We start from the raw sequence: 26,227 nt of genomic DNA on the forward strand, positions 1-26,227 counted from the left end.
TTTAGACTTTTAAAAATTGGAAGTCTGAATATCTCTATTAATCCATCACACCTTTTCAAAGAGACTAGATTAAGTTCCTCTGTGATTTGAATTCTCAAAGTTGTAGAAGGCTTTAATCCTGTTGACAGGCATCAGTGTCATTCACACTCATATTTGATTTCTTTTAGCCTTCAACAAGAGATCTGAAAAAGAGAATACTAGATAATATTGAAAACAGAAGTGAAATTCCCTGTTTAGCATTTTATAAATCTGCCAAAAGTACTAAAGGATGAAATTAAGCTCTAATGAAGTATTATTTTTACAGCATTGATGGCCTGGTTAAGGTGGGCACACTGAAAAAACGACTTGATAAATTTAATGAGGTAGTCAGTGTGTTGAAAGATGGAAAACCAGAGATGAATAAACGGATCAAGGATCTGGAAATTTCCATTGATGCTTTGATGGCCAAAATTAAGGTATGTAATTTTAACCCAAATGACTTTGACTTTTTATATAATTTAATATATTTTGTTATTGGTATTGAAATTGTATAGAAAACGTCTTTATTTTTTCAAAATTACAAAATGTGTTGAGACTCAATGATGGCAAGTAGATGCTCATCATTATTACCTCTACTCTTTATGTTTGAAAAATTTCATAGCAAAAAGTTAAAGAAGACAATTTTTATGCCATTTCTTCTGTTGGTAAGAAAGATATTCCCCGCAACTTAATACCTAGGTGATGGGATGATCTGTGCATCAAACCCACCATGGCACACATTTACCTGTGTAACAAACCTGCATATCCTGCACGTGCATCCCTGAAATTAAAATAAAAGTTGAAGGCCGTGTGTGGTGGCTCACGCCTGTAATCCCAGCACTTTGGGAGGCTGAGGCGGATGAATCACAAGGTCAGGAAATCGAGACCATCCTGGCCAACATGGTGAAACCTTGTCTCTACTAAAAATACAACAACTAGCTGGGTGTGGTGGCGTGCACTTGTAATTCCAGCTACTTGGGAGGCTGAGGCAGGAGAATTGCTTGAACCTGGGAGGCGGAGATTGCAGTGAGCCAAGATTGTGCCACTGCACTCCAGCCTGGCGACAGAGTGAGACTCCGTCTCACAAAAAAAAAAAAGAAGAAAAAAGAAAATTAAAGTTTGAGCAAAAAGAAAATGGCCGGGCGCGGTGGGTCACGCCTGTAATCCCAGCACTTTGGGAGGCTGAGGCGGGCAGATCACAAGGTCAGGAGATTGAGACCATCCTGGCTAACATGGTGAAACCTCGTCTCTACTAAAAATACAAAAAAAAAAAAATTAGCCGGGCGTGATGGGGGGTGCCTATAGTCCCAGCTACTCGGGAGGCTGAGGCAGGAGAATGGCATGAACCCGGGAGGTGGCGCTTGCAGTGAGCCGAGATCGCGCCACTACACTCCAGCCTGGGCGACAGAGCAAGACTCCGTCTCAAAAAAAAATAAAAAATAAAAATAAAAGTGGTGGGGCATTGTGGCTCCTGCCTGTAATCCCAGCACTTTGGGAGGCCGAGGTGGGTGGATTACTTGAGGTCAGGAGGTTGAGACCAGCCCGGCCAACATGGTGAATCCCCGTCTCTACTGAAAATACGAAAGTTAGCCAGGTGTGATCGCACCCGCCTGTAGTTCCAGCTACTTGAGGCAGGAGAATTGCTTGAACCCAGGAGGTAGAGGTTGCAGTGAGCCAAGATTGTGCCACTGCATTCCAGCCTCGGCGACAGAGTGAGACTACGTCTAAAAATACATAAATAAATAAATGATAAAAGTAATATAATACTATAAAAAATTTGGAGGCCAGATGTGATGGCTTGCACCTGTAATCCCAGCACTTTGGGAGGCCCAGGCGCAGGGATCACCTGAGCTCAGGAGTTAGAGACCAACTTGATCAACATGGCCAAAACTTGTCTCCACCAAAAATACAAAAAATTAGTTGAGCATGGTGGTATGAGTCTGAGGCCCCAAGGAGGCTGAGGTTAGAGGATTGCTTGAGCCTAGGAGGTGGAGGTTGCAATGAGCAGAGATTGCACCACTGCACTCCAACCTGGGTGACAGTGAGACCCCTGGCTAAAAAAAAAAAAAAAAAAAAAAAAATTGGAGAAACCACCAAAAACCTCTTAATACCTCCACATTAACAAATTCAGTTAATTACTATTATTTTTACAGTATAATTTTAGTTGTTTTTACTTTACCTGACACTCTTTCTTTTATGCATAAATTTTTACAGTTCTTATCATAATATACATTTCAATTTCTATCTCTACCATTATGTTATATACTTGTCCATGTTAATACATTATCTTCATAGATATGGTAATGTAATTTACTTAATTTTGTGAAAATAGCAATTTCCTCTCCAATTTTGTAGGAAAAAAATGGGATCCCTTTTTTTGTTTTGATTTTTATTTATTTGATTACTAGTGGAATTGAAGACTTTTCTATATGCTTGTTAATTATATTTCATATTTAATTACATTTCATATCTTTTTCTCATTATATTTTAGAGTTTTAATGCTTTTTCTGTTTCATAGGTCAGTGCAAGTATGTGGGATATAATAAATAAAAGTGAGCGTTTTATATTTTCTGCAGATATTTTATGTAAACAATGGCAATCTTGGAGGTAGAAAGGAAAAAAAAGATCTGGAGGAAAATGAAAATGCTATAAATAGACTCAGCTGATTTTATAAATCTGTCAAGGGCCATCTGTGTTTATGTGGTGTCATTATAAATTAAAATTAACCCACCCACATTTTTTGAAGGCTAATTTTAGAAATCATCCAATAATTTTGGATATATTTAGTAATTTTAAAAATATTCTCTAGGTACTATTTGAACATTATTCTAAAATAGTAGTAAACTCTTGCTAAATTAGCTGATCATTACTTAAGAAATAATTCTTTTTGAGATAAGAGTCTTGCTCCATTGCCCAGGCTGGAGTGCAGTGGCGTGATCTCGGTTCACTGTAACCTCTGCCTCCTGGGTTCAAGCAATTCTCCTGCCTCAGCCTCCCGAGTAGCTGGGACTACAGGTGTGTACCACCATGCCCAGCTAATTTTTGTATTTTATTTTTATAAGAGACAGGATTTCACTATATTGGCCAGGCTGGTCTCGAACTCCTCACCTCAGGTGATCTGTCCACCTCGGCCTCCCAAAGGGCTGGGATTACAGGCGTGACCCACCACACCCGGCCTAGAAATAATTTTTAACTGCAATATATTACCTTGTGCACAGTACACCTGTCTAATTGACGTCTAATACTTGTGTGCAGAGATAACATAAAACATTTTTTGAATAGTATTTAATGTACAAACAGTATAGCAAAGATAACGGATGTATTGCTTACCATCTTACCTAGTTTTTGCTGTATTTGCATATTGGAGTAGTTTTTTATTTTAAATTGTAAAAAATAAAAACATTAAAATTTATCTTAGCTATTTTTCAGTTTATAGTTCAGTATTGTTAAGTATATTCACATTGTTGTGCAACAGAAGAAATAAGCTTTTACGTACCTATTTATTTTATTTTTTAAAGTCCACTATGATGACGCAGGAACAAATCCAGAAAGAATATGATGCACTGGTTAAAAGCTCAGAGGAACTCCTCAGTGCATTACAGAAAAAAAAACAGCAGGAAGAGGAAGCAGAAAGGCTGAGGCGTATTCAAGAAGAAATGGAAAAGGAAAGAAAAAGACGTGAAGAAGATGAAAAACGTCGAAGAAAGGAAGAGGAAGAAAGGCGGATGTAAGGCATTTATATTATTTTGAATAAGAGACTTAAAGAAATAGTGAATTCTTGGTATTGACAGTGGTTAATGACAATTATTTGTTTTGTTTTGTTTTTGTGACAGGGTCTCGCTCTGTTGCCCAGGCTGGAGTGCAGTGGCGCAATCTTGGCTTACTGCACTCTGCCTCTCGGGTTCAATCGATTTTCCTGCCTCAGCCTCCTGAGTAGCTGGGATTACAGGTGTGCACCACCACGCCTGGCTAATTTTTGTATTTGTAGTAGAGACGGGGTTTCACTGTGTTGGCCAGGCTGGTCTCAAACTCCTGACCTCAGGGGATCCACCCGCCTCGGCCTCCCAAAATGCTTGGGTTACAGGCGTGAGCCACGGTGCTTGGTTGACAATTCTTAAAACTGTGTTCTTATTTTAATGAACTAGTTTTGTAATAAGTTTGAAAATTGAGAAAATAAGGTCATTTTATAGTAGTGATAACATATAATAACTTTAACTATAATCTGAATTTTAGTTAGACTCTTACACCTGAGGATTTTCTTCTTTTTAAAAGTATGATGTGTTTATTGTTTTCTAAGCTAGATAAATGACATTTCTACTTTCCTGCACTTCTAAAACTGATAACATTTTGAAAGATTGCCATGATAGGGTAGAGAGGATGGATGAGTTGTTGACTTGGAGAGGGAGTAGAGGGAAGCACCTTTAATCAGGACCTTACAGCCAGGCTTTGTAACCACATTCATCTAGAGATGTTAAAAGTTATAGAATATAATTATATTTGTTTTATTTAAGAATTATTGTCAATAGAGTTAAATTTTATTTTATTCAAAATAAGTTGATGTATGTGGCCAGGAGGTTAATTTGCATTCCCAATCTGTTACCTTTGTTTATTATTAAATAATAGTTAAATTGCCTTCTGAAGGATTCCATATTTTCTGTTAAATTTTTGAAGAGTTTTCTATTTTTTATTAGGAAACTTGAGATGGAAGCAAAGAGAAAACAAGAAGAAGAAGAGAGAAAGAAAAGGGAAGATGATGAAAAACGCATTCAAGTATGTACTTACTGGATTGAATTTCTATTAAAATGGAACCTACAGGCCGGGTGTGGTGGCTCATGCCTGTAATCCCAGCTCTTTGGGAGGCCGAGGCGGGCAGATCACAAGGTCAGGAGATTGAGACCATCCTGGCTAACACAGTGAAATCCCATCTTTACTAAAAATACAAAAACAAATTAGCCGGGTATGGTGGTGGGCACCTGTAGTCCCAGCTAATTGGGAGGTTGAGGCAGGAGAATGATGTGAACCCAGGAGGCAGAGCTTGCAGTGAGCCAAGGTGGCGCCACCGCACTCCAGCCTGTGCAACAGAGCAAGACTCCATTTCAAAAATAAAAAATAAAAAAAAAAAAATAAAATAAAATGGAACCTACAAAATAAGTGAAAATGAGATCTTGATTTGCTAGATAAGCTGTCACTAGTTTATCCTAGAGACCAAAGGCCAGTTTTTGAAGTGGTTATGGGAATGGACTTTGGAGCTAGGGAAGTGGGTTCAAATTCAAGATCAGTCACTGACAGAAATTGTGACATTGTACACATTATAGTGAGTAACTATGGGTCACAGTTTTCTCTCTGTAGAATGTGGATAGATAACAGTTGCAAGCATTTGACAGTTAATACATGTTAAAGCATTTTGAACACTGTGTAGATCAATAAATATTAATAATTGTTTTTATACCTGGGGAAAGTCAAATGAAAATTCACTTAAAATGTGAAGTTTTAAAATATCATATAACTTTGTAGATACTGGAATTAATAAATTAGGATTAAGAGTCTCTCTCCACCCCTAGTTTTTAAAAAGTCCCATGTTGAGAATAAATTGCTCATGTATTTGAGTTTCTGTTTGTCATGGCTTTCATAATATATCCTAAGCATAACCAAAACTTTAAATTCCTGACATCTGCTCTCTAGGTGTTACTGTTAATGGGATGCCTAAGATACTCGTGTGATGTTTGGGACACTAATATTTATAGTCATAGAATTATGGAGCTGTGGTTCTTCTACCTTCTCTTGGTCTTGGGAAAGAGGCAAAATGGGGATGTGTTTGAAGCATTAATCATAATAGAGAAGAAAATAGAGACTGAAGAGATCTGTGCTTAAGCAATTCCTTAGTAAAGAACTTGTAGGGGGGCAGTTATGCTTTCCCTTCATTTTAAGTAATAAGGGGAGTGATCAAGTAAACAAGTGAAGAACTCTTGGTGAAATAGCTTTCTGCCCTTGTCAGGCTGAAGTGGAGGCGCAGCTGGCCCGACAGAGGGAGGAGGAATCCCAACAGCAAGCAGTTCTGGAGCAGGAGCGCAGGGACCGGGAGCTGGCCCTGAGGATTGCCCAGAGTGAAGCCGAGCTCATCAGTGATGAGGCCCAGGCCGACCTGGCGCTGCGGAGGTACTGGGGCCCCTGGGTGGGGTATAGCGCTCTCTCCTTTGCTTTCTCTACCTCTCTGCCTCTCATTTCCATGCAAAAGGGAATAGGAGAAAATAATATTCTGAAGGCCCTGATATGTTTGAGCTAAAATAATTTTAAAATTATTTGTTATCGACTTTCATACTCAAGTGAATGAGATAATTGATTTTTCATCATATTATTAAACTGTTGACAAATAAGACTAAAATTTCACTAATGAGTACTCTGTTAAGAAAACATATCAACCTTTACCCTGAAATTGTTTAAGAGTATAGTATATTAGGTAGACACCTAATTTGTAAATACCTGTCATCAAACACTGGCATCGAAATAAGTGACTGTGTTATATAATGCAGTGTAATGTATTTGTAGTTGAGATTTTTCTAATGCAAAAAAATTTAATGTATTAAATATCCTGTCAGTTGAAATGAGAAATGTACTCTGCAATGCCTCAGAATAAATGAGTTTCCCTTTCCAAGAAGGGAGGGTTAAATTCATTGACATATTTTGGCTTCTTGGGTTTCTGAATTATCTCTAAGCACTCCACTATAGTGGAGTGTGTAGGAATGTGGAAGCTCTTATTAAAAGTTGCAGAAAGGTTTAATAGATTCAGTTTAAAAAATTTAGTATGTAGAAGCATTAATTATTTTGATTATAATAACAAAACTAATTTGTGAGGTTCCTTTGTATGTAGGTATATATATGTTGTATATATACTGAGAGGCACATAGACACCGAACTTAAAAGCAGTTTATGACAAAATATAGAGTACAACCACTAGATGGCGATGTTTCCGTGATGTTTCCTTGTGAAAGGATCAAATTGCAATGTAATGGAATATTTGGCAAAAAAAAAAAACAAAAGACGGGCAAGGAAAAAGGCATATTGAGTTGCCTTCACGCTTTTTCTATTAGGTTGGTGCGAAAGTAATTGCGGTTTTTGCCACTGGGAAAACTGCAATAACTTTTGCACCAACCAAATAGTATGTGATTGTATTGGGGAGCTCTGGGACTGCTTGTATATGAAAGTACTTTATTCTGTAAATGAACTGAATATGGCTATATGAACAAAAGATGTTATAATTATTAAGCTCTTGGGTTTGAGTCCAATATTTGGGCTCTTTATTAAGATTTCACTATAATTAAAATATTTTAGCCCAGATAGGGCTTTTATAAATGCAAACTCAGCTCAGCTGCTGTTCTGTTCCTTCCACCTGTGTTACATCAGAATGATTGGGAGTCTTTATGTGTAACTGACTAGCTGCCTAGGGCAGGTTCTTAAACGAACCAAACTCTTACAGCTGCTATCCCTGATGTCTGTGAGGAAGTACTGCAGTTGACAGTTGATTTTATTATGGCAGAAGTCAATTTCTAAGGGACTTGTTAATGGAGTCATTATTGGTACTCATCATCAAGCTTTATGTTTATGCACTTGAAATATTAAGCGATATCCAGTGCCATTCCATATACTGTATACAAGATACTGGCTCATATGTGGACCCCTTCCCATCTTCAGAAAGGTACATGTCTTCCAGGTTGAGTAGTCGCTGAGAAAGAGTGGATCGTTTAGGACCTTTAACATAAACAAGTTACCTGTAATTTAAATTAAGCAGAATTAGCTAGGTAATGGGACCATATTAAGTAATGAGGAGATATTCAAACCCTTATGACTTGAAAGGCAGAAGAGCTAGTTTTAGTTATGTGGTTCAGGCCTAGGTATGGTATGAGTAATGCCCTTCAAATCCTTTCTGTCAGCTCTCCAGGAAGCTTTCCCTGACCCTCAGGTCCTCATGAGCTCCTTCCCTTCTGGATGTCGTGGTTATTTTATACTCGGAACTACAAGCATTAGCACTTCATTATGAATGATATTCTATACAGATATCGCATGTTTGATAGTTTAATCTTACTCCATGGGCTATAGCTAAATGTTTTTGAATGTTTATTTTACCTTTTAAGCACTGAATTTTTTCTCTAACAAATTTATGAGTAAGAACTAAGTAAACTGTTCTTAATCTACAGCATGATGTTGTTGGGTTCTATGCTGTGTTAAAAAATATATATATTATAGATGGATCCTGCTTCAATAAGCAATTTTAAGTTACTTTTCCAGCTTGGATTCCTATCCAGTAACTTCTAAGTAAGAATTGTTTTCGATGTAACGATATAATTTCAGTCAGTTACACATATGATCCTTGATGCAAAGAGATGGTTTCAAATTACCTAAAATTGTAAAATAATATCCAGATTCTATTAAAAACAAACCTCACAATATATGACTTTTCTAATCTAGATGTAATGTATTTGCTCTTTAATTTTCACTGCATGCCTTATTTTCCAATCATTTTTAATGAATACTTAAAAATATATTAGAATTCTGAGTGATCTCGTGTTGATTAGAAATAATTGAGTTTTTAAAATCAATGAGTAAAGTAATTGAAACACAAATTTGCACAATCCAGATTTTCACAGTTCACAATTGGTTACGATATTAACTAAAATATATTCTTTTCACAGAAATGATGGAACAAGACCCAAAATGACACCGTATGTCACTTACCTTTACGTTTTTAAAAATAGGTTGTAGATCCTTTTTGGGAGTAGTTTTCTCATTGGAGTAAATTTTAAATTATTTTCTTCTATTGAAAGGTAATGAGATAACCTTTTTCATATTTTTCTTGTCTAGGAAAAATGTTTAATGCTCTTGTTTGGTGCTCAATCACAGTAGCTCATGATTTGGTTTCCTTCTTTGTATTGTCTGTTTAAACTATAATGTAACACCTATTTTGTTTTATGTTTTTTTTTTTTTTTTTTTTGAGACAGAGTTTCGCTCTTGTTGCCCAGGCTAGAGTTCAGTGGTGTCATCTCGGGTCACCACAACCTCTGCCTCTCGGGTTCAAGCGATTCTCCTGCCTCAGCCTCCCAAGTAGCTGGGACTACAGGCACGCACCGCCACACTCGGCTAAATTTTGTATTTTTAATAGAGACGGGGTTTCACCATATTGGCCAGGATGGTCTCAATCTCTTGACCTCGTGATCCACCCGCCTCGGCCTCCCAAAGTGCTGGGATTACAGGCATGAGTCACCGTGCCTGGCCTGTTTTATGTATTTTTTTTAACTGCCCTTTACCTTACTTCTTTATAGAAGCAGGTGTGGAGGCATAAATAATAATAAAATATTTGATTTTCAGTATATATGATAGTTCATTCTGCTATATCTAAAATAATTCATCATCTGAAATTGTATATGTAATGCTAACTTTGGTGCTAATGTATCTTTTTCATATGAAAATCTACCCACAAAGAATCCAGGTAACATTTGGAATATAAATTTTGTTTATATAAAATATAAAACATATTTTGTAGGTATGTTATGTATACTACATATAAGGATTTTGGAATATGTATAAAATCTTTATTTTAACAACTTTAAGGACTGCTACTTAACATTTATGATGAGGATTCTCTATCAGGCTCCAGTCCCAATAACAATTTTTTAATAAATGATGCAACCTATGTAAACAACTCTCCAAACAATATATGTAAAGGAGAAATACAAGGATAGTCATTTATAATAAAACATGTATTTAATATGAAAGTGCTTGTGCATAACTGCAGTAGAAGACATGATAAGCGATCAGATGTTTTTGCTTATGTATAGAATCACCACGAATGCTGTAGCTACAAATACAAATTGATGTAGGAATGTTGTGTTGGGCATTCATGTGCCATGAAATTGTGAACAATCCTTTGTGAAGTTCTGAACAGAGCCAAGTACAATATTCTCTCAATTACACAGTATTTGCGTAAGCCCTAGACAAATTCTGTGAATGTTAAAGGCATGCAAAAAATACGTTGTTTACATGTAAAACTTTGTTTACATGTAAAATATGTGTTTGTATGTGTTTTTCACCTCTATATGTCTCACAGACATGTTAAAGTTAAATGGGGCATGGAGCAGTTCTTCCTTGGGTAGGACATTTGGCATTCCTTTCCCCTTACTTCAGCAGATGCCAGAAGTATACTCACACATCGTTGTTACCACAATACTGCCCCAAATTTTGAAAATATCTTTGAGTGGGCACTCTTGCCCTCCATTGCCACAACTGCTTTATAGTTACCATTTGAGCTTGAATTAAATAAGCACGCAATCAATGTCTAAGGTGAAATTGTATTTGCATATAGTTTGGTAAAATCAGAAGGAAGAAAGCACCTGGGTGCAGGAACCATTTCTGTCTGGCGAATTTGTTGCAGTGTATTGGTCTAGGTCAGGTGTATCTTGATGCAGGGTCAGGAAGGATAATGCATCAGTAGAGACTGCCATCCATTGTAGTGTCAGAGCACACAGAAAAACACCTGTGTGATCAACAGACCCAGTGGTAACGAGATTTAAAAGTCCATGGACTCCCTTAAAACCTACCATGGGAAAAGAAATGGAGGAAGCTTTAGGAGGAAAAGATGGTAAAAACAGATGCTCTTGAATCCTGAGACAAAAACCTTGAGGTGGAGTGATAATAGAATTAAACATACTTATCAAAATCTGCATTTGAAAGTGAGAGGATTCTGAGAAACTTCTAGCATGAAGAGAGATTGCTAAATGTATTGCTCAAAAGATAATTTTTATTAGATTGTATTTGTGTTATATTTTGTTTTTGCTGTTCTTCACTGTCAGCTTTGAAAGATATCTTGTTCTCTGACTGTGCTTTCATAGACCTCCATCCGTACATAATTGTAGACAGTGTTCATTACCAGAAAAGAGGAATACAGGAGTCTTCTACTCCTTTAGTCAGGGTCCCAGCTCTTGGCAGGCATTCAGGAAATTGCACCTGGAAGCAAATACACCCATCTTCTTTTCTTATGATTTTACTGATTTGGAAGGGTTTGAGGTTACTAGAGTTTGATGAGTAGAATGAATGAGAAAATAATTATGAAGGAAAAGAGCAAATAGCAGGGAAATAAGTTAAAGAAGTGTTGATGAACACTATGAAACTTCATTCCGTTTTAAAGAATTAAACAAATTTTGAGAAAAGTTACACTCTCCTGGGTAACAAAAGCAAAATAAGTTTTTTGCCTTTGGCAAATGTTTATCACTGGAAAATCAGAATGCCTCAGATCTTTCATTAGTCCCTGTTTTGATATTCTTTTTCTTAAAAGCATGCTTTGATTTGGAATTTTTAGAGCTTTGAATACATCAGATTCTTTTTAAAACTCTGAGACTGTCAAATACATCAGCTTGTGGTTTTCACCATTGTGCCTTATCTAAGTAATATTTACTAAGCAACTCTGGTGCAAAAATCCTCATGGAATCTATATCTTGCCAAGTTTCCTGTATGGACTTAGACCATGTTATTTGTATTCTATATGGAAAAGAATACCATAAAAGCTTTCCTGAGATTTTATCTAAAAGTTGCTACTGCAAAAATGGAGAGACATTCAAATAACTTGAATTGGATTTAAACAAAAATTTTTCTGTGTGTTATGGCTAGATTTGTTGAATAGTATATTATAGGCATTAACAAAGTAAAACAGTTATGAACAGTTGTTAAATAATATTGAAAATATATATTTTAATTATATTTTCAGATCTTTTAATTAATTTATGTAGTATGCCTTTTTTGTAACCATATTGTATTATCATTTTTCTTGTAGGGAACAAATGGCCAAAGACATGTCAGAATTTTTGAGTAGGTTAGTGCAGTGTAATTGGGGGAAATAAGTGTTCACCTCAAAATCATATTTTTAAATTACTTTTGATTATTTGGACCAGAACCTGTTACATGAATAGCCTACTCTTTCTTTGTAAAGTGATATTTCTTTCTGTACAAGAAATATCACTTTTCCCTCACCCCACCCAACAAAGAAAAAGTTAAAAACCAGTATTCCTTCAAAGTCATCGGGATACCATTGGCATTTTGAATGGGACAGTTTCCTTGGCAGTGGAACTCTACTGCTTATCTCTGGCCTCCACCAACTCAGTCTCAGTAGGGGACTTCTTCCCCTCATCATGACAAAATGAGTATTTTGCAACTCTCCCTGGGGTGGTGCTGCCCCTAATTTGGGCATCACTGTGTGTTGTTGAAGAGGAGGTAGAGGAAGAGCATGGCTCTTGAGGGGCTCTGCACTATGGCACATGTTGAAAACCACTGGTGTAAATTGAGCCACCAGCAGGATCTGGTCCATTACTTTTATAAATGGATATGATTCACTAACATTTTAATTCTTAATTTTGAAGTTACAAAGGTAATTAAAAGTGTTAATATATCAACACTTAAAAATCAGTTTGCTACTATTGTATTCTTTACATGATTGTCTTTATAGCAAGTCTGAATAATCAGCGAATTACCCATTTACTATTTTAGTAACTCTGGAGATGGGGGTGGGGAAACATTTGAATGTGTTGCATTGATGTACTTCTTTGGATGCTATGTTTTTTAGTAGATGTACTTTTGTTTGAGGTAATAGGAATGAAAAGTTAGGGATATTAAAACCATATTTTAAGCAATAATCATTTGAATTTAATGTAATTTTTAAAAGTATCAAAACACATTTTACATACATTCTAATACCTTGTATACATTCTGACAATCTGTAAAACTGTATATTATGTCAATTTACCTCTTCTTTCAAAAGAAAACAACAAAAACAAAACATAATAATTTTCAGCTGCCCTCCTAGAAAAGACTCCCAGAACAGCTTAAAAATAAAAGGAATTTTTTTTTTGTTTATTGATGGGTAGTTTAGGGATGTAGAAAAGACAAAGAATATTTGAATAAATGTAAAAGCATAATTTATTGTTAAGGAAATGAGAGAGCTTGCTGATACACAGCTGGCCATTTTTATTTTATTTTATTATTATTATACTTTAAGTTTTAGGGTACATGTGCACAATGTGCAGGTTTGTTACATATGTATACATGTGCCATGTTGGTGTGCTGCACCCATTAACTCGTCATTTAGCATTAGGTATATCTCCAAATGCTATCCCTCCCCCCTCCCCCCACCCCACAACAGTCCCCAGAGTGTGATGTTCCCCTTCCTGTGTCCATGTGTTCTCGTTGTTCAGTTCCCACCTATGAGTGAGAACATGCGGTGTTTGGTTTTTTGTCCTTGCGACAGTTTGCTGAGAATGTTGGTTTCCAGTTTCATCCATGTCCCTACAAAGGACATGAACTCATCATTTTTTATGGCTGCATAGTATTCCATGGTGTATGTGTGCCACATTTTCTTAATCCACTCTATCGTTGTTGGACATTTGGGTTGGTTCCAAGTCTTCGCTGTTGTGAATAGTGCTGCAGTAAACATACGTGTGCATGTGTCTTTAGAGCAGCATGATTTATAATCCACTGGGTGTATACCCACTAATGGGATTGCTGGGTCAAATGATATTTCTAGTTCTAGATCCCTGAGGAATTGCCACACTGACATCCACAATGGTTGAACTAGTTTACAGTCCCACCAACAGTGTAAAAGTGTTCCTATTTCTCCACATCCTCTCCAGCACCTGTTGTTTCCTGACTTTTTAATGATCACCATTCTAACTGGTGTGAGATGGTATCTCATTGTGGTTTTGATTTGCATTTCTCTAATGGCCAGTGATGATGAGCATTTTTTCATGTGTTTTTTGGCTGCATAAATGTCTTCTTTTGAGAAGTGTCTGTTCATATCCTTCGCCCACTTTTTGATGGGGTTGTTTGTTTATTTCTTGTAAATTTGTTTGAGTTCATTGTAGATTCTGGATATTAGCCCTTTGTCAGATGAGTAGATTGCGAAAATTTTCTCCCATTTTGTAGGTTGCCTGTTCACTCTGATGGTAGTTTCTTTTGCTGTGCAGAAGCTCTTGAGTTTAATTAGGTACCATTTGTCAATTTTGGCTTTTGTTGCCATTGCTTTTGGTGTTGTAGACATGAAGTCCTTGCCCATGCCTATGTCCTGAATGGTATTGCCTAGGTTTTCTTCTAGGGTTTTTATGGTTTTAGGTCTAATGCTTAAGTCTTTAATCCATCTTGAATTAATTTTTGTATAAGGTGTAAGGAAGGGATCCAGTTTGAGCTTTCTACATATGGCTAGCCAGTTTTCCCAGCACCATTTATTAAATAGGGAATCCTTTCCCCATTTCTTGTTTTTCTCAGGTTTGTCAAAGATCAGATAGTTGTAGATATGCGGCATTATTTCTGAGGGCTCTGTTTTGTTGCATTGGTCTATATCTCTGTTTTGGTACCAGTACCATGCTGTTTTGGTTACTGTAGCCTTGTAGTATAGTTTGAAGTCAGGTGACCAAAAAGCTACATGGAAAATTGCCACTTAGACCACTTATGAAAAGTATAGATTCTGCAACAAAGCTAAAACTGATTTTAATCATAAAAATACAGGAAGGACTAATGGTCACACATTATTCTTTAGCTAGTCTTATATGTAACTAACGATCACTATGTCAAACAATTTTAAATATGTAGGATGAAGTATGCTATTTTTTATTTTCTAGAATGAAAGCATACACAGGCCTTTTAAAGAAGCAAGGGCACCTTATTTATTTCATTGTTCAGCTTAATATTGAAAGAATAATTTCCTTTACTTCAGGAAGAAAGTAACATATTCTCAGACATCATTTTTCAATTAAGTATGTGTCTTCACTGCTTGCCAGGATGGCTGTTATCTTTCAAAATGTAAAAGACTGAGAAAATACATGTTTATTTTCAGGTATTATATCTTGATCAACCCTCTTTAAGAGGAAGTATATTTTAGGTAGTAGATGATAATGGAGAATTTCCTTGTGTGATACTTAAGAAGCAATACTTTTGTTCTTTAATACTTAGTTATTTTAATATTTTGTGCCACCTTCTTTTCATGTCTTGAAATGTGATGTATTTAAACTCTTCCCTTGTTACATTGATCTTAAAGTCTTGCAGCTTATTCTGAGTGTCTGCTATTTGCAAGTGTAATCTTTTGCTGAAAAATAAGTTTATTATTACAGAAAAGAAATTTCTCCCATATTTTCTGATTAATGATCTCAAATTACATGCATAAAAGTCTTAAAGGCCAGGTGTGGTGGCTCACGCCTGTACTGTAATCCCAGCACTTTGGGAGGCTGAGGTGGGCAGATCACTTGAGCTCAGGAGTTTGAGACCAGCCTGGGCAACATGGCAACACCCCATCTCTACAAAAATTATAAAAATTAGCCCGGCTTGTTGGTGGGTGCCTGTAGTCCCGGCTATTTAGGAGGCTGAGGTGGGAGAATTGCTTGAGCCTGGGTGGTGGAGGTTGCAGTGAGCCAAGATTGTACCACTGCACTCCAGCCTGGGTGAAAGAGCCAGACCCCTTCTCAAAAAAAAAAAAAAAAAAAACCCCCAAAAAACAAAAAACAAAACCAAAAAAGGAGGCCTTAAAGCACTGCGTAGCACTGTTTTGAAAAAGTTGAATTTATTTCATTTTATTGAGTGCTTTGGATTTTATTTCTTTCCTGTTTCCCCATACGTGCTACTAAATGGGTCATGATACAGCACTTGTGCCCTTTGAAATCTCTGTTTTTACCTCATGAGCTAAAACCTCTTGAATTTACTAGTTTTCTTATTACTTATGAGGGTGTGGTTTTTGTCTGCTTATAGAACTTTTCTAAGTGTTCTTAAAGCAGTGAAGCCTAAAAAGTAAGAGTTTCCAGATTCCATCCCTTCTTTTAGCCAACTTAAATGACTCTAATGCAGTGGGTTGCAGGTTTGGCTACTTACCTATGTACTCTGTAAACATCCAGAGGCCCAGGGATATTCTGAGCCACTGTGTGTGAATGGAGTTTGGCCGTCTGTAGCTTTCCACAGTCTCTCCAGGTGATCGCACTGTGCAGCCTCATTGCTCATAAACAAAACTTTAATATGCTTTTAATGATCTTTCAAGTGTGTTGAGGATTTCTTTCTTGATTTTGAGGAATATATGTCAGTATATTTTTAAACTTTAAATGTTCGTATATATATTAGTAAAAACATTGAAACTGAAGTCTGGGGGAAGTTTGTGGAACTAGAATATTAGAATCAAAAGTTTGGATTTAAAATCTAATGTGACTATCAAGTGGCATGCTGGAAATTTTTAATTTATTTGGCCATCTTTTAGTATGCCATTCTTAATCTCATCTGTCAAAGAAACAAAAATTATGTTTTTCTAGTAGCTGTTTCCAGTTTTCAAACTTATGCATGCTTTCTTGCCTCTTTAGTCAATGTTTTCTTCATGTTTCTGGTTTAAACGTGCAAAAATGTGTAATAATTACAGAGGTCCTGCTGTACAAGCCACCAAAGCAGCTGCTGGTACTAAGAAATATGATCTTAGTAAATGGAAATATGCAGAACTACGTGATACCATCAATACTTCTTGTGGTAAGTATTTGGAGAAGATCAAAAATAGAAAATGTTCATAGTGATAGGTGATAAATACCTAGATTGGGGTGAGGTGTGTGTGTGTATATGTGTGTGTGTGTGTGGGTGTGTGTGTGTGTGTGTGTGTGTGTGTGTGTGTGTGTGTATATATAATACCTATATTATCTGAATATTTTGGTCCATGAATGCACAGTAACAAATGGCAATGCAGTGCTTTCTTTTTAAGGCTATTTTTCTTCCCACAGAACAATTAGAGTAAAATACTATATCCAGAGGATCCCACATAGTTATGTTCTTATTTAAATCACAGTGTTTGAATTCAGAAAACTATGAGTAGGAACGAGGAATTCAGAAAACTATGACTAGAAACAAAAGTATCATAATTGTACATAATTTCTCATTATATTTTCCTCCATTGAGTATATCTGCATAATTATAAAAAATGTCTTGCTTGTAAATCTAGTTTGTATTTTATCACACTGACTTTTTATTCTATCGTCAAGACTTGTTGCCTTCGACAAGTTGCTTAACATTTCTGATTCAATTCCTTCATATAAAAGTCCTGTTTAGTTCAGAGTTCTTCTGTGGAGCAAATGATATACAAGGCAGTAATACTGTGTAAGGAAATGATCTGTAAATTTGAACAATAATATTATAAAATGCTTATCTTTATGAATAATTAGCTTACTTTTGATTTTGTACCATTAATTTAAAAATAAAAAAATCTCCTTATGCCACAGAATAATTATATCATTATGTTAGATGAATAAATTAACATGTCAATTTTTTTTTTTTTTTTGCTCAATGTAATCAATAGATATTGAGCTCCTGGCAGCTTGCAGAGAAGAATTTCATAGGAGACTAAAAGTGTATCATGCTTGGAAATCTAAGAACAAGAAGAGAAATACTGAAACAGAGCAACGTGCTCCAAAGTCTGTTACTGATTATGGTAAAAACAAATCTGTACTTTTGAACGTTTTAAAATATATGTATATAACTGCATGTATCTGTACTTAAGACATGGGTAAAATGTCCCATATAAATTTTCTCCTATTTTAGAACTGTGAGCCATCGAACCTAATACAGCCTTGATGGCCTATCTTTTATAGCATTATTTTTATGAGTATGTCTTTAAACTCACACTTATTAAGATATATTGAATTTACTATAATTGAGACAAGAATTTTCTTGTCTGAAGAGGGTGTGCATGCATAATTTTCACACACACACACACGTGCACACACTCACAAGGTTAAATGTGAAAATGTCAGGATTGCCATGCATCTTTTACTTTACATGTGAAATGAATTTTACATATGAAACTGAGTTGCTAAAAAGGATGATGGTTAGTTTTTATTTTTAAATTTTCTATAATTTTATTTTTTAAATAAATAGAGATGAGGTCTTGCCATTTTATCCAGGCTGGTCTCAAACTGCTGGGCTCAAGCAATCCTCCTGCCTTGGCCTTCCAAAGTGCTAGGATTATAGGCATGACCTACTGCTCCCACCCCTTTTTCTAATTTTTAAAATTCAATGTAGCTCAGTTTTTAGAAATAGTTCCCTGAAATACCCAATATTGTTATCTTTTTTATATGTAGGTATAAGTACTTTTCTGTTGCTCCCAGAATAGGGTTATAGCCTGGAAAAAGAAAGGAATTGATTCATGCATTGTCCATTTACACTCTAATTCCTTTGTTTCAAAAATAATTTTACTGGAAACATTATTTTACAATACTGCAAATATATAAAAGTGAGAAATATTACCTTGCTTCAGACTAGAGTTTTGCCTAGATCAAGATTTGATTTTTTGATTGGAATCCTGAACATGGATTTTGTTACTTTGTTATGCAAAAGGCCAAGGTGTATACTTGAAATTGGAAAGTAGAGTAGAAGAGATATAACCTAGCAAAAGCATGCATGAGCTTTAACATTAACTGAGAACACGTGTGATATGTGAGTTGTAATTTCAATCTTTAAAGCAATAATTGGACTTACTATGTTTAAATTGGCACAATTTATTAGCTTAATTCTGGTTAACATCAAGGTGACAGCAGATTCAATATTTTTTGTGTTTTTTTCCCCTAAGCGGTATATTCCCAACAGTTGATAGTATAGCTTAGCAATGCAGGACCCAAGTTGACTTAAAAAATGAGTTCTTGGTTATATTTTGCTTTCCTCACTACCTTCCAAGTAAATAAAAGCAGTGTTTAAATAAAGTCAATTTGATAGTGGAATTTTAGTGTTTCTAAGTTGTTGCAAAGAATAGATTGAGTGAGGGCAATATTATTATTAGTAAGGGTAATATTAGTGCCAGTTATTGCTCAAGCGGTGGCAGTCAGAATATAGGACTATGCAAGGGCAGTGGGAGATCACTTGTAACCAAGAAGTAGCAGGTGGAAGCCCCACTAAATATTGTGACACCACTTTCTTCTCCAGTTTCATATTTTTCCTCTTCTAATTAAACACAACAAAATGATTACATTAGCTGTTCACTGTCTGTGTACTGAGTTCTGACCACAGATTACCTTTGTTTTGCAAAAAATGACAGTGGGCTGTTCTTTTTAGCTGTAAATGTTATAATTACTAACTTTAGCTTGACAGACTTTCATTATATTGTATTTCAAAATTAATACATCTGAGTGATCACACCTCTTAAAACAAAAAGAGATTCATGTTGTAATATTTGGCACACACATTTTAAATTAATGTACACATATTTATTGTATTTGTGACTCAAACTTTGATACCTTATTCATCTAGCTTTACCCAAAAAAGATGCAAATAATACGTGGCTCACCTTGCTGGTTCAACTACTGTTTCTGTTTGTTGTAGTATATTATTTGGGAAAACAAAGGAGTAGATTAGGAAAGCTTCCTAAGGGTTCTATCAAGGTTTATGAACAAATTTAGGAATTTATGTGAACACAACCCCACACATACATATTAAGCCTTCAGAGAACTTGATTATGAGTCATTTTCAGGATATATTTTATCAAATGTAACTTCTGCTCTGAAAAGCACTTTTTTTTGCTTTTCTTTTTCTCTTTATGTTCTTTCTCATACAAAATTCATCTTGACACAGGAACATAGCTAAAAGCAAAGGTTAAAGAGCACCAAGAAGCTCAATTGAGAAAATTCTATACTTAAATGATTTCCTCATGTGGCAGCTAAACACCCTTTAAAAGGAAGTGCTGTATAGTCTAATATTTAGAAGGAAAATTCATTAATGTGAGAAAATAAAATGATGACAACTTATGATTAACAAAAATGTAGCTTCATATTGTTAACTTAAAGAGTAATACATTGACAGCTAATGGTAAACTCTTAAAATAATGCGTAAGGAGCCTCAGACCCTCTTCCTGGTACAGTCCTGGATGAGCATGCTTTCATCTCATTTACTGCAGAGGGAGATTTTTTAGAAATAATTTTTTGGTCAGTGACAAATCATCTAGTAAATATTTATAGTAATTAATTGTTTAAAACAATGATTTTGGAAAGTAGTTTTATTTTATACTTTATAAAATAAAAATGGCATGAGTTTAAGATGTAGACAGTTTAGAGAAAGCAAAACATACTGTTACCAAAAAGTAGTAATGTTTTCACTCCTGTAATGTATATAATTTTTTTTGATGAATTCTCATTATTTTCTATGAAAATTCTAGTAATGTATGAAAGGTACTATAATGTCTATTAAGTCATTGTATTAGGTTTTTGTTTGGATATGTGTTCCAAAAGTCACAAATGAAGTATGATTTTTTAATTTTGGTCCTCTTTATATGTGCTTCAATCAGAATTTCCTAAGCCTAATCAGTGAAAATAGCCTTTTAAAAAAATCAGAAAGCAGCACCTGCTTTTAGGTAATTCTGAGAATATTTGGCTTGTGGATAGGATATTTACTTTTCAGTCACCACCTCAATTGATGAGAAGGCTTTATAAATTAGAAAAATGCTCATTTAACAGTTTTGGCATTTTTATCTTTTCTTCAACATAAAATATTTGTTCACAGATTTTGCACCATTTTTGAACAATTCACGTAAGTCAATGGGTGGTAACTCATGAGCTAACTGGAAGATGGGTTAAAATACTTTACAAAGTACTAACTTCTATTAAAAGTTGTTTTGCTACAATTTTAAGTGGAATTGTAGTGTGTTAAAGTTGTTATATCCATACTAAGATATATTTTAATTTGAGATGATGCTTTATTTGGATCACTCCAATATGTATATTATTACAAAAAATCTAATGAAATTAATGTTTTATCAAATTACTTGCATTAAGAAAATGACTAGCATTTTAAACTGAGAGTATATACAATTCTTATTGTAGCAAAACTCTTAACATAGCAGCTGACCTTTTAGAATAAAGACTAACTTTTAGGTGCTGGTTTTTGGTCACTGTGTTTTCAAACACTGATGGTGTCTGCATTTCTGCCAAAGGTATTTTAGTTTTATAGATAATGTGATAGTATATACAGGTTTAATCATGATACATCCTTAAATAGGAAGAGATTATTCTGTTACGTTTATAGCTTCTTACGATACACATTCTTTGATAATTTAAAAGCTTTGAGTCACCTTAGTGCACAATAAATCTCTTGTAGAATTAGTTGGGCAGTAATGATTGGGATATAATGTTGCCAACTGGTTGGACCTGATGTTTTGAAGTGCTTCTTATAATTTATAGGGCTGTATTTGAAGATTACACAATTGAATGTGAAGGAAAGTTATTTAGAATATTAGTTTCAAGCTTTTAACGTCTGTATCTTTGTGTTTTTCCAGATAAGTATTCGTTTCTAGTCTTCCCCAACAAAATTTCAGTTCTCCTGTTAGTAAGAAAAGCTATCAAAGACTTTCTATTTAGTTTCTGAATTTTATCCAGTATCTTAACTTACAGGAGACTTACTTCAAATTAAAAAGTAGGTTAATTAATGAATGACTATCAGTATCATGGTAAATTTCCTGTAAACTGGACATTAAATTCTAATTCACTACTTTAGATGGAGGGAAGGTTTTTAAATTCTTAGTTTTGAATTAGTACATTTTCCACAATGTAGGGAGTTTTAAAAACTTAAAAGTAGAAACACTGAATGGTAAGTAGCTCTGGGAAAACAGGAGCAAAAGAATAGATAAGCAGATGTCTGTTAATATGTGATGCAGCTTTTCAAGTTAACTAACAAAACCGGGCCTCTCGTTCTTTCATAGGCATATATAGCTTTGCTAACTGCTTTTTGCTTTCTCTGGTTTGCAAAGAAATAAATTCAACTGCTATAAAGCTTTTGCTATTTCTTGGTGTAAAAAGTAGAATAAGAGTATTTTCATCCTTTCAGTATTTACAAATTCTTACAAAAGCCATGTGGCTGTTCTTGGCTTTATATCATATGTACATTTTACAATATTTCTTTGACACACTTAGATTTTCATAGTGAGACTCTTAATTGAGCTGCTGTAAATGGTTGTTCCACTTTTGAAGTTCTGTGAGTATAAAACAGATTAAATGGGCTAACCAAAATTATGCTGCTAAAGATGTAAAGTCATTGCCCCAGGGAAATGTTTACATTTGCAGATAAAATAAAAACCTAATTGTTAAGTAATGAAAATTGAGCTAGGAATGAAAGATTGATATGAATGAAATGCCCAGTACTAGTAGAAAAGCAAGGATTTTTCTTTTCTTTTGGCAAGGAGAATCAAATGTTACAAACTTTACACTTACTTCATTGGATTTTATTCTAAGAGAAATCTGATTTCAGAGTAAGTAAATATCTTTAAGGGAAAGTTTATGCTTACTGTTATAAGGTTTTTTTTTTTTTTTGTCCTATGGTTGTCTTAATGTTGTTAATATCTATGTCATTGTGGTCATTTTAAATCCTAAAATTTGTTGGCAAAAGAAAAAATTTTTATATGGCTTCTACTTTTTGTGGAAATAGTGATTAAACTGACAAATGTCTACATCCTTCAGATTTTTGAAATTACTGTTTATTTTGTTCTATCATAAATAGTCGAATAAAAGTTACTCTACAAATTTGAACTCTTTGGAGGAAGAATATAAATCTACTAAATAATAGTAGTTTGTTTTCCTGCCATGTGAGTTTATTTTAGGTTACTGTTACAGTGATTTGTGGGAATCTGACAGGGGTTTGTTGCTGGTAGTGGTGGTGGTGGTGGTGTGTGTGTGTGTGTGTGTGTTTGCAATGCTAAGAAACATCTTAAGGAAAAGACAATTCTAAGAAGTAACACTCTGCATTTTATTAATTTATAGGCAATAAATATTTGCATTTTGTTTTAAATTTACTATTAGGGACTTTTCTTCTTTTTAAAAAATTATTGAGGTATATTTTAGGATTAAAGGCTCTTTTCTTTTCCCTTGAGCTGCTGGTATAACTTTCCTTGTTCTGTGTAATAGCTCAGCAGAACCCAGCAGCTCAGATTCCTGCCAGGCAGCAGGAGATTGAAATGAACCGACAGCAACGCTTCTTCCGCATCCCATTCATCCGCCCTGCCGACCAGTACAAAGATCCTCAGAGTAAGAAAAAAGGCTGGTGGTATGCCCATTTTGATGGACCATGGATTGCCCGGCAAATGGAACTCCATCCTGACAAGCCACCCATCCTACTTGTGGCTGGTGTGTATGATTCACATGAAAAACAAATTATAAAACAAAAAAGATCATAAACTCTCTGAATGAAACATTCTAATGTATAATATAATAATTTATTAAATTTCAGGGTTGAGGGATGGAGTCTTGCGGTTAAATCACATTTCCAGTTCAGTGAGGATTAACTCAATTTATAATGTGAAATTGCTTGGATTAAATTATGTTCTTAGCACATAGAAACTTGTATCCTAAAAACCTTTCCATTTGTGTTTCATCATATCCATTGATTTGTAGTGGCTTGAGGAAATGTAGCATTTTTATTAACTCTGATAACTTGTTTGATCAATAGCAGTGTTTATTAATATTGAAAGGGTCCTTGATGGGGGACAAATTTTAATTGTTTCTGGTGATTTTATTAAGCAGATTTCCATCTTAGAGAAAAAGTCTTAGGAAGTTTTCAAATCTATGAGAATTAATAGGTATTTCAGGCATACAACTGGTAAGAAATGGTCCTGAAGAGAGAGATGGTAATTTTCTGATGTCTCATGAATACAGGTAAGGATGACATGGAGATGTGTGAGCTGAATCTTGAGGAGACTGGCCTGACTCGGAAGCGTGGTGCTGAGATCTTGCCAAGACAATTTGAAGAAATCTGGGAACGCTGTGGAGGCATCCAGTACCTTCAGAATGCGATTGAGAGCAGACAGGCTCGGCCCACCTATGCAACAGCCATGCTGCAGAATCTGTTAAAGTAGATGTTGCACACCAGCCTTGTAGCTGGGAGCCTTTGCCATGGTACTTAGGTAGGGTGTGTGCCCCCAGATTTGACCATTCCATAATCATGTTAGAGTTACTTCTATAAAGTGAACAGATTTTATTAATCATGGCTTTTGGTGAATTTGTTTAAGGTTAATTACGGTAACAAATTTTGGACCTAAAAATTATTTTTCTGTATCCTGCTGTAATTCCCAGAACTCTCATTATTCTCTATTACACTTGGACACATTCTGATGTTTCTCATCCTTTGCCAGAAGACTACCTTACATCTATCATAATTGTTCTCTAGGAAAAGAGAACTTTTTTCAAAATTCAAACTACTTTTTAAGGATGGCACAGTACTGTATAACTGGAGTAATAAAACATGAGCTTACAGTCTTATAATAACTAAACCACTTAAAATGATCCAGGCACTAATGTTTTGGTCTGAAAAGCTGTGTACTTTATAGACATTTTCAGACATTTTTGGGAATTTCCATTAAAGGTGGAAAATCTATTTTTTTCCTCCTTTGCAGTGTCTTAGTTTGAATGAAACACTTCTAAGTTCTAGAATTCTAGAAAGAGCCTTAATGTATTTGATATATTCTGTGATAAGAGGTACTAATAGTATCCAGCACAGATTTGCTTTTCTTTGCTAGCACAATGTGTGTTGCTGTCAGAATATTCTTTTTATATTCCGTGGAAAAATAAAGGAAAGTCAGATTGTTTAAATGCCTAAAAGTTTTGAGATAAGTTTTTAGGTTTTAGGTGGCATAGTGGCTTAACTGGACTGAATTCAAATATTCTTTCAACTTCATCTCAATAGTGATTTTTGTATCAGAATCTTGTCCAAGTTGTTTCATTGATTTAGTAAGCGTTCTGCTTCCAACATCTTTCTTTTTAAGAAATTCCTAGTGTCTTTTTTGGCCGTTGACGTTTTGGTAATTGTAGACCTGTTTCATAAGCTTTGTAATTCAGAAGTCCTTGTATTTAGTAAGTGCTTGTTTTACATAACTGATAATTTTAAAATGTTTTCCTTGTGTGCTGTTAGTATTGATTCAAATGTCAGCTTTAAGCCTAATATTTATGACTTTCACATTTGGAATTTAAAGACAAAAATACATCAAGGAGTTATGCTGACATAATTCTAAGGAGTCTTGTTGTATTTTAGAATAAAATTATAAAGTAAAATTATTCTCTGTACTGCTTTTTTCTCCAGTTTTTAGAGACCCTAACCTTTGAAATGAAATTTCAGTGATTTCTTTTTTCCCTAGAAAGATTACCTCAGTTAGGGAAGTATTTCCCAGCTGACTAGTGTTTGTGAGCCACAGACACTGTCTTCAGAATTGCTTTTCTCATGTCTTAGTATAGAAATATTTATTTATTATGATACATGCAAATGATTGTCAAGTTAAATTAAATGGTCGTGTCTGTGCTATTAATTGAGAATGCAAATGTGATTATCTTTTGAAGGCTGTATTACTGCATAGATTCACCCACCCTTGGGTCATTTCATCTCTGTGATTGGTAACAGAAGGTGTAGCTACTGAAATAAATGACCTATTCTCTCTCTTCCATCTCTCGCCTTTAACTGGTGTTTTTATTTGTGTAGGATAGTGAATGATAAGCTTTTTTCCTAACCAGTAGTGAGTAAAATTCTTGAACAAAAGTTAGTAGCCAAATTGGTTTTTAATGACGTGTCTCTTTAGTACATTTTTCAGAAATAGTTTTGTGTATCTTTTAGATACATTAATAGGCACTAGATGGAAAATTAAAGAGTTAAACATATTTAAATGAGAGAATCTAATGTTTTAAGAAATTTGTAAGAAACGTATCACAGCAAGGCGTTGTTATAAGTCTTTAGTTTTTGACTCTAATAGTTAATACAATTATAGTTAATCTTAAGCCATAATGTTTCTAATCATGTCACACAGCTGTCCTAGAACTTATCTATCTAAAATAGTTTCCTGAGTTAATTTTGGCCAGCAGGGCAACTGCCCTAATTCAGATAGACTTACAGGAACCTACGTATGGTAGATGCACATACACACAGACGCCCCTTTGCTGGAGAAACTTAGGACCCTGTCAGCCTTTTAAAGGAAACAGCAGGAATGGTGTCTAAATGATGTTCATGCAGCTGCTTTACCATGTTCACAGTCAAGCCCATGCATGCCAGGTTAAAACTGTGGAAGTCAAAAGTAAATTCACTCATATTTTAATCAGTCATTTTAACTGAGATTTAAAATTAGAAGTTTAAACCACTATATATAAAGAACTAATCTTTTCTTAATACCAGTTCTTTCCATAGCATATGCTTTGCAAAGGCAGCATGCATA

General features: G+C 35.0%; 1 protein-coding gene across 10 annotated transcripts in view; it reads left to right on the forward strand.

Annotated features, from left to right (window-relative positions):
- Positions 1-25,468, forward strand: part of MYO6 (myosin VI) — a 164,757-nt gene extending 139,289 nt beyond the window's left edge. For 4 of the 10 annotated variants that reach the window (XM_054490230.2, XM_063666342.1, XM_054490229.2 and 1 more), the window contains 12 exons: positions 305-455; positions 3,537-3,745; positions 4,710-4,788; positions 6,014-6,174; positions 8,302-8,328; positions 8,706-8,735; positions 11,837-11,875; positions 16,442-16,545; positions 17,363-17,494; positions 20,551-20,577; positions 22,944-23,162; positions 23,691-25,468. In XM_054490230.2, the coding sequence (XP_054346205.1) occupies positions 305-455; positions 3,537-3,745; positions 4,710-4,788; positions 6,014-6,174; positions 8,302-8,328; positions 8,706-8,735; positions 11,837-11,875; positions 16,442-16,545; positions 17,363-17,494; positions 20,551-20,577; positions 22,944-23,162; positions 23,691-23,890 (1,378 nt within the window). In that variant the 3' untranslated portion in view covers positions 23,891-25,468. The remainder of the gene's footprint in view (positions 1-304; positions 456-3,536; positions 3,746-4,709; positions 4,789-6,013; positions 6,175-8,301; positions 8,329-8,705; positions 8,736-11,836; positions 11,876-16,441; positions 16,546-17,362; positions 17,495-20,550; positions 20,578-22,943; positions 23,163-23,690) is intronic. The other 6 variants (XM_054490236.2, XM_063666345.1, XM_054490233.2 and 3 more) reach the window with 5 other exon arrangements.
- The last annotated feature ends 759 nt before the right edge of the window (positions 25,469-26,227 follow it).

The sequence above is a fragment of the Pongo pygmaeus genome, chromosome 5, assembly GCF_028885625.2.
Source record: "Pongo pygmaeus isolate AG05252 chromosome 5, NHGRI_mPonPyg2-v2.0_pri, whole genome shotgun sequence".
Classification (NCBI taxonomy): Eukaryota; Metazoa; Chordata; class Mammalia; order Primates; family Hominidae; genus Pongo; species Pongo pygmaeus.